Here is a 12,284-nt window from a genome sequence, read left to right as displayed (position 1 = left end):
GCAGTGTTCCTTAGAGACCTGTCTGAACTCACTTCCCTTTTGGCTGAAGAGTGTGCCTAGGCAAGGTTAGCTGTTCCCAGGGGCTCCTGCTATGAGGTAACAACTCCCAAAGCCACAGCTCTTCACTGCTTCATATCTAATACAGAATGTTTCCAAAGCAGCTAAACCTTAATGGGTCTAAATTTAAACTCGCTCTTTCTCTTCTCTAATCCACCTCTTGAGCCTATACTGCTAGTGGCATTCCCAATGAGTCACCAGGCTGGAAACCTGGAGAAGGTCTAGACCGGTGTTTCCCAACGTGGGGCCCACGCCCCACAGGGGGGCAATTCGATAGTTAAGGGGGGCAATTTGAAAATAGACTTGACACGACTTTAACTCTTTCCACCCGGGCCATTTAAATGCAATGCTAGATATCGGTGCCAAATTTAACAAAAAATGCAATTCTTAATAAATTGCGGTAAATAATTATTAAGTATAATTTCGTTTGACGAGACCAAAATATCAACTGGGTGATTGGCGTCATCAAGTAAACTTCGTCCTGGGTTCACCGCGGAGCGTGACGTCTGCCGCCGGGGAACCCCGGACGTTTTAAAAACTCGCTAAACAAGCGTCGGCCTAGCGTGCGGAGGACCCGGGTTCGATTCCCGGCCAGGGCACATAGGAGAAGTGCCCATTTGCTTCTCCACCCCTCCGCCGCACTTTCCTCTCTGTCTCTCTCTTCCCCTCCCGCAGCCAAGGCTCTATTGGAGCAAAGATGGCCCGGGCACTGGGGATGGCTCTGTGGCCTATGCCTCAGGCGCTAGAGTGGCTCTGGTCGCAACATGGCGACGCCCAGGATGGGCAGAGCATCGCCCCCTGGTGGGCAGAGCGTCGCCCCTGGTGGGCATGCCGGGTGGATCCCGGTCGGGCGCATGCGGGAGTCTGTCTGACTGTCTCTCCCTGTTTCCAAGCTTCAGAAAAATGAAAAAAGAAAAAAAAAAAAAAACTCGCTAAACAACGCAGTTATTCTCACCTTATTGGCCCATCGCAACTTCTGTAGTGTTTCACATCATTCAGTTGGTGTTAATTTGAAATAAGTGTCAGTCAAAACTGTTGTAAAAGCTCGTTGATTTAATAAATATACATATATATATATTGTATAGATATAATTGGTAAGTATTTGATTTTATTTTTATCAATATTAAACTCTTTATTAAGTACTTCTTGCATCGGGGCTAGAAAGCACTAATATTTTATAAATATTATTGGGGCTATAATAGTGCATGCACGACAATTTTAATTTTAGAAGCATAACTTTCCAGAAAATTTTGTCAAGTGGAAAAAATATAGATACCTTTTGATCTGTGGTGGTAGTGTAGTAAATGTGTTATATATATTTAAATAAATATGAATTTTTAGTATACGTTTATGTCACATTGAATATATTTTAACACATATTTTAATATTAGTTTTTAATTGATCTTATTTTTATTTCTTATAGCCCATAGTAAAATGAGTGGGGCAAGCAAGAAAAAAACTTGTCAATATTCGGAGGAATATTTAAAATTTGGGTTCATATCCGCTGTTCACGATGAGCGGATTCCTTTTTGTCTTTTATGCCAGCAATGCTTGACCAACGAATCAATGAAACGAGGTCGTCTTGAGGCGCATTTGAAGGCGAAACATAGTGCTCATATTAATTCAGATTTGAGTTACTTTAAAACTTTAAAGAAAAATTTTGAAAAAAGAACAACATTAAAGTCTCTATTTACTGCTCATACTTCAACTAATAATCGTGTTCTTGAGGCTAGTTATCAAATTTCTTTATTCATCACTAAAACTGGAGAAAATCACACTATAGGAGAGAATTTAATAAAACCATCAATATCAGCATTTCTTAAAACAGTTCTTGAAAAAGATGGTAAAGATGTAAAAGCTATGCCACTCAGTGACAATACTGTTAGCAGAAGAATAGACGAAATGAGTGAGGATATTGAAAAACAACTTATTGAAAAGCTGAAAACAAGAAAATTCTCCTTGCAAATGGATGAATCAACTTTGAGAGACAGTGAGGCAGTATTGATAACTTACGTAAGATATATTGATAAAGGACATTTTGCTGAAGAAATGTTGTTCTGTAAAAGATTAGAAAGCACCACTACCTCCAAAGATATATATAATAAGCTAAAAAACTACTTAGATGTCAATGATATACCAATGAAAAATAGAACATCTTGTGCTGCAGATGGTGCTCCCAATATGATGGGCAAGAAAAATGGCTGCTTAAAATTGATGAAAGATGCGAATCCAGAAATGATTCTTGTGCATTGTGTTATTCATAGGGAAAACTTGGTAGCTAAAAACATCTCGCCTGTTCTGAATGAAGTATTACATACAGTAATAAAGTGTGTTAATGCTGTTAAAGCTAGTGCCAAATGTGAGCATCTTTTCAAGCTATTTTGTGAAGAACAAAATGAAGACCATGTGAGACTTTTACTTCATACTGAAGTAAGATGGCTATCTAAAGGAAACTGTTTGAAAAGATTTATGGAACTGTTTGATACTCTTAGTGATTTTTTAAGCGACAAACCTGAAATGAAGTATCTGTTAACAATAGATGGTAAAGCATTTGTGAGTTATTTAGCCGATATCTTTGAAAAACTAAATATATTAAATAAGCAAATTCAAGGAACAAATAAAACTCTTGTCGATGCAAAAGCAAAGATATTTGGTTTCATTACCAATATTGAGTTATGTCAGAAACATATTAACAACAAAAACTTTAAACAGTTTCATTGGCTCCAAAAATGTGAAGTAACTGATACCGCTTACTTGTTATTGTCAATCATTTGAATATTCTATTGGCTGATTTAAAAGAAAGATTTTCTGATTTAAAACAAATTGATTTCCCAACATGGATGATGCAGCCAATGTTAGTAGATTTGTCTGATATATCAAATATGCAGTATCAAGAAGAACTTGCAGAGCATTGTTCACAGTGGCCAGGACATGGAAACAACCAAAAAGCCCATCAATAGATGACTGGATAAAGAAGATGTGGCACATATACACTATGGAATACTACTCAGCCATAAGAAATGATGACATCGGAACATTTACAGCAAAATGGTGGGATCTTGATAACATGATACGAAGCGAAATAAGTAAATCAGAAAAAAACAGGAACTGTATTATTCCATACGTAGGTGGGACATAATAGTGAAACTAAGAGACATTTATAAGAGTGTGGTGGTTACGGGGGGGGGGGAGGGGGGAATGGGAGAGGGATAGGGGGTGGGGAGGGGCACAAAGAAAACAAGATAGAAGGTGACAGAGGACAATCTGACTTTGGGTGGTGGGTATGCAACATAATTGAACGACAAGATAACCTGGACTTGTTATCTTTGAATATATGTATCCTGATTTATTGATGTCACCCCATTAAAAAAATAAAATTATATAAATAAAAAAAAAAAAAAAAAAAAAAAAAAAAAAAGAAGAACTTGCAGAACTGCAAAATGATGAGCCAGTTAAAGCTTTATTTAATATCAAAGGAGCGATGGCATGGCTTTGTGAGGAAACAGAAATCAAATACCCATATTCAACCAAATGTGCAAGAAAACTATTGCTACCGTTTCCATCTTCATTTTTAGCTGAATGTGGATTTAGTGCTGTAAATGATTTACTGGTAAAAAAAAGAAATCGGCTGGATATAACACAACGTGGAGACTTGAGACTAACGCTAACCGAATTGGAACCTAATATAAAATCTCTGTGCAGCAAGCATCAAGCGTAAGGATCACACTAAATTAAAATAATAAATTAATATAGAAAATCTGTATTAAAATTATTTGGAATTTAAATTTCTGTTTTTCATTATATGTTTTGAAATTTTACTTACTGTGTTTTGTTAACAATTTCATAGTGATTTCTTCCTAGAACCTATCATTTATGTTTATTAAATGAACAAATCAATTTTTTAATGTTAAAAATTATGTATGTTACATAGGGGGGGACATAAAAATTTTAGAAAGGTTAAGGTGGGGCATGGCACAAAAAAGGTTGGGAAACACTGGTCTAGACTGTGGGGCTCCCTCGCCCCCAAGCCTAGGCTGGGAACATGACCCCCGAGGTCACTATATCCATGGGCCAAGGTTCTGCTGTCACAGCTGCTCTGACGCTTCACTGCCATTCCCTAGCTGGTGCTCTTCCTCACTGCTGTCAAGATGGGTTTCTGACTGCACAGCTCATCATGCCACTCCCCCTTTTAACAGCCAATAAGAGGGTCTTCTTTGTGTTGGTACAGAGCCCCTTTCTTACTGAGCTGGGAAGCCTACTTCACCTCAGCTAGCTTTTACCACTCTCTCCTTAAAGATCTCCACCTCAAAGAGCTTCAAGTTTCTCCTGAAGTGGGAGTTTAGTGTCCTAACTTCAACACTCCTCTGGTGCCTACTCTGTGAATCTTCCCAGGTGTTGTTTTAACACTGATTTTCTATGTCCCAGGGTTCTTCACTCTGAATTCTATCACAAGTATTTGTGGGTCTCCCTCCCTCTTCTGCAGCTATGAGGCCCACCAAGGCCCCAGGAGAAGAGTCTCCATCACATACATACCCTCCTTCTACACAGTGTAAACCCAGCACTTGCTAAAACCAGGAACGGAACAGAATCATTACATGTAATTCCTCTACTGCGTTATGCTTATGTTCTGCTATTCCTTCTGGATGATAAATACACCAATGGGCTTCATTCTTAATTCACAGCTAAGCTATGAATCAATCAAAAATCCTAAAGATATATTCCCACAGATGATTAATAATTCAAAATCAACCATGTTTTAGTATTTACACACATATTGTGGAAATTTTATAGAAAAATACTGCTAAATCACAATTAACATATTTTTAACTTTCTATGGTATGTGAAATTAGAATTATAAAAGAGGCACATTCAATAACAATGAATATTTGTATTTTATGAAGATTCTTTATTTGATGAAATATACTATCACCCCAGTGTAAGCAGCAATTCCCAAAAAACACAAGTTACACAGAGACAATCTCAGCAATGGTTCCAGAGCTTTTTTGACTGGACAGTGAAAAAATTGGGCATACCTATCCAGAAAACGATCTGATTTTCCTGAATGGAAATAAGTATAGATAGAGAGCTACTGTGCACACAGACATAAAAATCTTAAGGATACACATACTAGGGTCAGGTGAAAATTATAGCCTAATTGTTTTAGATTTATGTTTTTAAGATTTGTAAATGATAAAAATTAAACAAAACTATTAGAAAAGAAACTCACATGGGATAAAACTGTCGTAATAATTTTGACATATCTGGTAAACAAAGATAAATGCAGGATACACATCCATGAATGGAATAGATGAGAAGGTCACACCCTCACCTATGAGTGATAACTGACTCAGAAGTCCCACTGACCTACATTTTATATTTCCTGATCATTTGTTTTATCCTTAGGAGTGTAAATTTGTGGCTCATTAAGTTACCAGAACTTAAACTTATTTTCTTTACAAACACTACAGGTATAGTATAAAGCATCCCCAAACTTCCAAATAATAACATTTAAAAACAGAGCACATTGCCCTGGCCAGATAGTGCAGTTGGTTAGAACATCGTCCTGAAGCACATAGGTTGCTGGTTCAATACCTAGTCAGGGCACATACAGGGGCACATTGATGTTCCTGTCTCTGTCTGTTTCAAATCAACAAATAAAATTAAAAAATAATAATAATAAAGGCACATTGGGTACAGTGACCTGAAATGGCCCATTAAAAATCACTGCAGGAAAATGAAATGTTTGTCATGAACTTTTGGCTTCACATCTCAAGTACTGCACATGCGTCTGCGTTACCTGCTCGCTCTCGTGAAGACTTTGTGTTGTAGATGGAGTAACTGTTATGTTTGTTGAGATGAGTTTCCAGAAACGCCACAGGAAAGGCACCAGCAAAAGCTGCCAGACATTCTCCCAATGCAGAACGCTGCCTAGAGGTAGAAAATGCTTGTCATTTTTATGTCTCCCAAGTAAAAAACTGAAGAAGTTATATTAAAATTGGTAGGTTTACCTAAAAAGGGTAACAATAGTGCTGATAGCATTCACCCCCAAACACAATTTCTATATTGTAAATCATCATATGCTTTCAATAGCAAAGGCTCTGCCATTCACTAAAAAGCTAAATTATCTATTAGCTAAAAAGAAGTTAAAATCAGTACAGGCCAAAATAATAACAACCAAAAATAAAAACCCTGTAAGTTCTCCACAAGTTTGGACATTTCTTTTTTTTTTCCCTGTTTTTTAAACATAATAACCTACTAAGAAAGAATTCTTGCTCTGTGAATAAATTAATAAAAATTTAAAAGCAAAGTATGCATATTAAAAACTAATATAACTTTCTGAAAATTTACCATATGTAGGAAATATAAGGGTACTTATGGAATACTAAGATATACAAATGCTAAAATTAATTGTAACACTTGAAATCAATTTACCATCGTCAAGAGAAGGAAGGTGTTTGGGGATGGGATCGTGACAGGCTCCCCACTACTGAGGAATTCTCCCTTCCGTAGTTCCCAATGGACTCCAAGGCTTCCCTTGGACATTATGTGTTTATTAAATGCAGAATAATATGAGAATTATTTCAGTATATTATGAACTCCTAAAATGATTTTACATAAATATATTTTTAAGTCAATAAAACGGATATAGGCCCTGACCGGTTGGCTCAGCGGTAGAGCGTCGGTCTGGCGTGTGGGGGACCCGGGTTCGATTCCCGGCCAGGGCACATAGGAGAAGCGCCCATTTGCTTCTCCACCCCCCCACCCCTTCCTCTCTGTCTCTCTCTTCCCCTCCTGCAGCCAAGGCTCCATTGGAGCAAAGATGGCCTGGGCGCTGGGGATGGCTCCTTGGCCTCTGCCCCAGGCGCTAGAGTGGCTCTGGTCGTGGCAGAGCGACGCCCCGGAGGGGCAAAGCATCGCCCCCTGGTGGGCAGAGCATCACCCCTGGTGGGCGTGCTGGGTGGATCCCGGTCGGGCGCATGCGGGAGTCTGTCTGACTGTCTCTCCCTGTTTCCAGCTTCAGAAAAATACAAAACAAAACAAAACAAAACAAAACAACAAAAAAACCGGATAGAATTAAGATTACATAATTCTCTTATGCAGGTTTACATTTATCACTGAAAAAAATATAATATTTAAAATTAACAATGTCCGATTTAATAAAAATAGTTTAATAAAAAATAACTAGATATTCAGTCAGGAGAAAATGTCCCTTCATAGAATGGCACTGAATAAGAGTTTAAACCAAACATTTAATAACGTATCATTATTAAAAATAATTTCAGGCCTGACCAGGTGCTGGTGCAGTGGATAGAGCATCAGACTGGGATGCAGAAGACTCAGGTTTGAAACCCCAGGTTTGAAACCCCGAGGTCATCAGCTTGAGCATGGGCTCATCCAGCTTGAGCATGGGGTCGCTGGCTTGAGCATGGGATCATAGACATGACCCCTTGGTTGCTGGCTTGAGCCCAAAGGTTGCTGGCTTGAGCTAAAGGTCACTTGCTCTGCTGAATCCCCCCAGTCAAGGCACATATGAGAAAGCAATCAATGAACAACTAAGGTGACACAATGAAAAATAGATGCCTCTCGTCTCTCTCCCTTTTTGTCTGTCTGTTCCTATCCATTCCTCTGTCTGTCTGTCTCTGTCACAAAAAAATAATAATTTAAGAACTAAGGAATTACACAGGTCACAGGTTTTGATTTGGAGAGACCCGAGTGCAACTTTACTGCTAACACTCACAACACTGTAGGAAAATTACTCACTCTTTCCTTTGCTTTCCTTAACTAAGAATAGAGATGCAGAATGGCAAAATTTCAGGCGCATAGTATAGGTTCAATAAATGTTTTAAAATAATAAGAAATAATTTATTTAAGAATTTAATAGGTGCCTGACCAGGTGGTGGTGCAGTGAACAGAGTGTCAACCTGGGACGCTGAGGACCCAGGTTTGAAACCTCGAGGTCACCGGCTTCAGTGCGGGCTCATCTGACTTGAGGGCCGGATCACTAGCTTGAGTCTGAGATCATAGACATGACCCTAGGCTTGAGGCCAAAAGTTGCTGGCTTAAAGTCCAAGGTCACTGGTTTGAACCAGGGGTCACTGGCTTGGCTGGAGACCCCTGGTCAAAGGAATCAATGAACAATTAAAGAGTCACAACTACAAGTTGATGTTCCTCATCTCTTTCCCTTCCTCTCTCTCTCTCTCACACACACACACATGCTAAAAAAAAAGAATTTGAGAATTTAATAGGTTAAAATGTTCCATGAATGAATGTATAACTTCAAAGTTAGTAATTTATTCCCTGACAGCTGATTGGAATAGTTCATTCATTAATAATTCATGTCAATTATTTAATAATGTACTTTAAATTTTGATTCAAATGGCAATTCTCAGACCAAGTCTGATCATTTGTGTTGGTATTCTGGAGACAGCAATTTTTCTTTTAGATGACTTGTACAATAACTATATTTTTATTAGCACAGTGTCATTTTTTTATTTTTTAATATATTTTACTCATCTTCACGATTATAATTTTATATTCTCCCCATTCATTTTATAAATGCAAGATACATATAAATCTAAATCTATCTGATATATAATGAGAAACTTCCCTAGCAGATTCTGTCATAAGCCTCATAAACACCCAAGTTTAAACTTAATATTAAGTATAGTGTTTACCATGATTGCTTTACTTTTCTAACCATAACTCAGCTGTATCTTATTATATCAACTCAAATGTATCTTAAAGATGGTCTAAATACTCCCAAAGAATTCAGTACATTAATCTGGTTGCTTAGTTTATAACTAAGGAAAACGTTATAATGTGAAGACTCGTGTTATAACACTTGAAATAGTTATAACACTTGAAACAGCTATTAAGACAAAGTTAAATTTTAAAATCTCACCTTTCCACATAAATACTCTTGCTTGTTCCCAAGGCATACAGGCTAGCCAGGATCCTGTAACAGGACACCTGCACATCTTCCACTAGAAAAGAGAAGATCTCATGTGAAAAAAGCACTTATTTATACACTGTTCTAAGAAAGTTTAGGCTAAAAATAAAATTCTATATTAAGGGCACGCTAATATTTTAACATTTGAAAGAAGACCTATAAAACAAACTATGTAAAATGAAATATAAAGTTTTCCTCAAACAAAATTTTCTTTGAGGAGCTCAAAGCATTCTAAAGATTTGTGCTATCCTTGAGCACCTAAAACCTGTATGAATATGTCAACCAGTGTCATTCCAATACATTCAATTAAAAAATAAAATAGGCCCTGTCTGGTTGGCTCAATGGTAGAGCATCAGCTGGGCATGTGGATGTCCCAGCTCCAATTCCTGGTTGGGGCACACAGGAGAAGTGCCAATCTGCTTTTCCAACTCTCCCTCTCTTGCTTCTTTCTCTCTCTCTTCCCCTCCTGCAGCCATGGCTCGATTAGAATGAGTTGGCCCTGGGCACTGAGGATGGCTCCATGGCCTCCACCTCAGGCGCTAAAAAATGGCTCCAGTTGCAACTGAGTAAGGGCCCCATGGGCAGAGCATCACCCCCTAGTGGGCTTGCCAGATGGATACCAATAGGGGGGCAGGAGGAGTCTGTCTCTCTGCTTCCCCTCTCTCACTGAATAAATATATAAATAAATATATAAATAAATAAATAAACAAAAGGGATATAATTCAATTCATAATAACTAAGGAGAACTTGAAAGATGTTTGGCCTGAACTGATATGTGCTTTAAGGGTAAAATACATTAAATTTTTATCATCATTTTTGATAACTTTTTATCATGTATTGAAAACATAAATTATCTCAAAACCTTTTTGTATTTAAAAAAAGATGTGCTGTGGTTATTCAGAACATTATCAGGAACAATTTCTTTATAATTTTTTCTCTCAGTGTAAGAATAAAAGATTTCTTCAATAACAAAATTAAACACAAGAGTTTCTGGAAAGACAGGCAGACTTTGACTCTTGTTCCAAAGATACACAAAGACAGTAGCTTGAATTTGAAGTCTCAAACAAACAGCATAAGAATGCTAGAGGACAGAGTGTGTTAGATACTTTTGAAATAACCTGATGTTTATGGTAAAAGTAAGTCACTTCGGTAGTTTTTGAAGCTAGAAAATCAAAACCTGGTAGATAATCTCTGACCCAATAAGGTCAGTTTAGAGCAGGGGTCTCAAACTCAACTCAGCACGTGGGCCGCAGAGCAAGATCACAGCCTTTCGGCGGGCCGCACTAGGTCTACAAAAGGCAACTGTTACGCAACACTTTTCTCACTGCAGTTGAAAACAAAAAAAAATCAGTACAAAATTGTTCGGCGGGCCGCATGCGGCCTGCGGGCCACGAGTTTGAGACCCCTGGTTTAGAGGCAAGGATATCTAAGAACCTTGCATTTCTAAGTCAAAATCTGCTACCATTTCCTAGAGGGAACACCGGGACGTGAATGGAGAAACCCTCCTTGTCAGCCAGACACATCGCCATGCGCACACAGCATTGTAAGCAATGCTCCTACTGGTTCAAATAGATGTTCCATAGCCAGCGTCTGCATCATCGCCAAACGGCGCAGGGGACTTAATGCAGAGCTGTGCTCACCTGGGACTTAAAACAGAGTCTCAGTGCCTTGGTCTGTAGTCAAGACTGCTTGACAAGCACTCATGTCCTCTCTCGTGGTCACGTCAGCACAAGAGCAGGACATTAGGACAGGCTGTGATTTATTTTTTTTCCACATAAGCATGAGCATTCTGTGGATATTTTTAATAACAATGGCATTGTGGCCAAAAACAGCTGGATGAATCCCCAATGACAACAGACTGAAACCCACTAACAGAAGCTGTTTGGGCCAACTGGGTCGACCAGTTATTTGGACACAGACTTTGTCTCAGCAGCCTTCATGTTTGTTGGCAGGACAGCCTGTGGAAACGATCTGCATCGACTCAGAAATAATTTTAAAACATTTCACGTGGCACCTCCCGTGGTCAAACCGCATTAGAGTGGCCACAGAAAGAAACAATGCAGAAATCGTAAACTTCAGAATCTGTGCTTGGACAGTGTGGAAGAGACCATCTCTGTGATCTATTGATCTATTCTGGAAGAACGGTTTCTGTAACTCACACACCAACCTAGAAAGTTCTGCAAACAAGCACGCCAATGTTTCAGCAGTGTTTTTGTAACCCAGACGTGGCTTTCACAATTTCTGATTGTACTGTTTGGATAATGAAGCCCTATGGAACAGATTGACATACGTATTAGGTCTTCTCCGAACTGATGCTGGCCAATATGCTCAAACAACGAGCACAGCACAGGCAGCAGGGCCACTGTGGTGTAGTTGATGATCTGGCTGACCCCCTTGGGCTGGTTTCGGGTGTGAGTGAACTGGCCCTGCTTCAGGTTCTCCAGGGTCTTCTCCAGGTCCTCTGCAGCGTTGTCCAGGAAAGCTCTGAGTGCACTCTTCACGCTCTCCAGCCCAGTCTTCATGACCGTCCTGGGAAGCAGACGGAGAACTTAGGGCATGGTGGAGGAGTGAGTGAACTTTAAGTAGCCCACGCTCCGCTACATGCACAACACTCACATAGTAAGCCAATTTGTTTAAATCCACTCCCAAAAACCATTTTTACACACTTGAAGTTTTAGCCATGCTGTTCTGTAAATGCATAGCTGTTCCTAAATTCCTTCCTTGTCAATGTAATTAGAACCTCAGAGCAAAGGGCAGGTCTGATGCCTCACGTTTTCCACCAGCAGTCTCAAATTTGGAGAATATTTTATAATGATAAACATAGCTTCAGAGCCAGTTTAGTTAACCCCAAATCCAACAAGACTAAAATGTTCTGTGCAAGTAACACTGAATGGCAAATAAACCAATCATCAAATGATGCAGATATTTTGTGTTTTAAAGGTAGTGATCAGTCTTTCCTAAGTGAGCCTCTAAAGGCTAACTGTTAAAGAAAGTGAGACTCTAAGGCCACTATTCTAATAAAAAATGAAGGTGTATAATGGTTTCTTTATTACAGAAAATACCTCAAATAAAATTTTAAACACAAAAATGGATAATCCAAGACAATCATGGAATAATCTCTATAAAAGATGGACAGAAACTTTTATGTAGATTTATCCCTGACAATAAGTGAATTGAATGTGTGGCCTAAAGGCTGAATTAACCATGCTGAATGAATTGATTTTGTATTCAGTGCACATATGGGTTTTTGGTCACGTGGACAGTAAGGCAGAGTAGA

At 38.8% G+C, this 12,284-nt stretch overlaps 1 protein-coding gene across 2 annotated transcripts in view; it reads right to left on the bottom strand.

Annotated features, from left to right (window-relative positions):
* Positions 1-12,284, bottom strand: part of LOC136404475 (ryanodine receptor 2-like) — a 650,806-nt gene that overhangs the window by 119,521 nt on the left and 519,001 nt on the right. For both annotated transcript variants that reach the window (XM_066383777.1, XM_066383773.1), the window contains 3 exons: positions 11,298-11,536; positions 8,960-9,041; positions 5,855-5,985 (listed from right to left, as the gene is read on the bottom strand). In XM_066383777.1, coding sequence (XP_066239874.1) covers positions 5,855-5,985; positions 8,960-9,041; positions 11,298-11,536 — 452 coding nt within the window. The remainder of the gene's footprint in view (positions 1-5,854; positions 5,986-8,959; positions 9,042-11,297; positions 11,537-12,284) is intronic.

The sequence above is a fragment of the Saccopteryx leptura genome, chromosome 1 (assembly GCF_036850995.1).
Source record: "Saccopteryx leptura isolate mSacLep1 chromosome 1, mSacLep1_pri_phased_curated, whole genome shotgun sequence".
Classification (NCBI taxonomy): Eukaryota; Metazoa; Chordata; class Mammalia; order Chiroptera; family Emballonuridae; genus Saccopteryx; species Saccopteryx leptura.
This window is presented reverse-complemented; position numbering and strand designations above follow the sequence as displayed.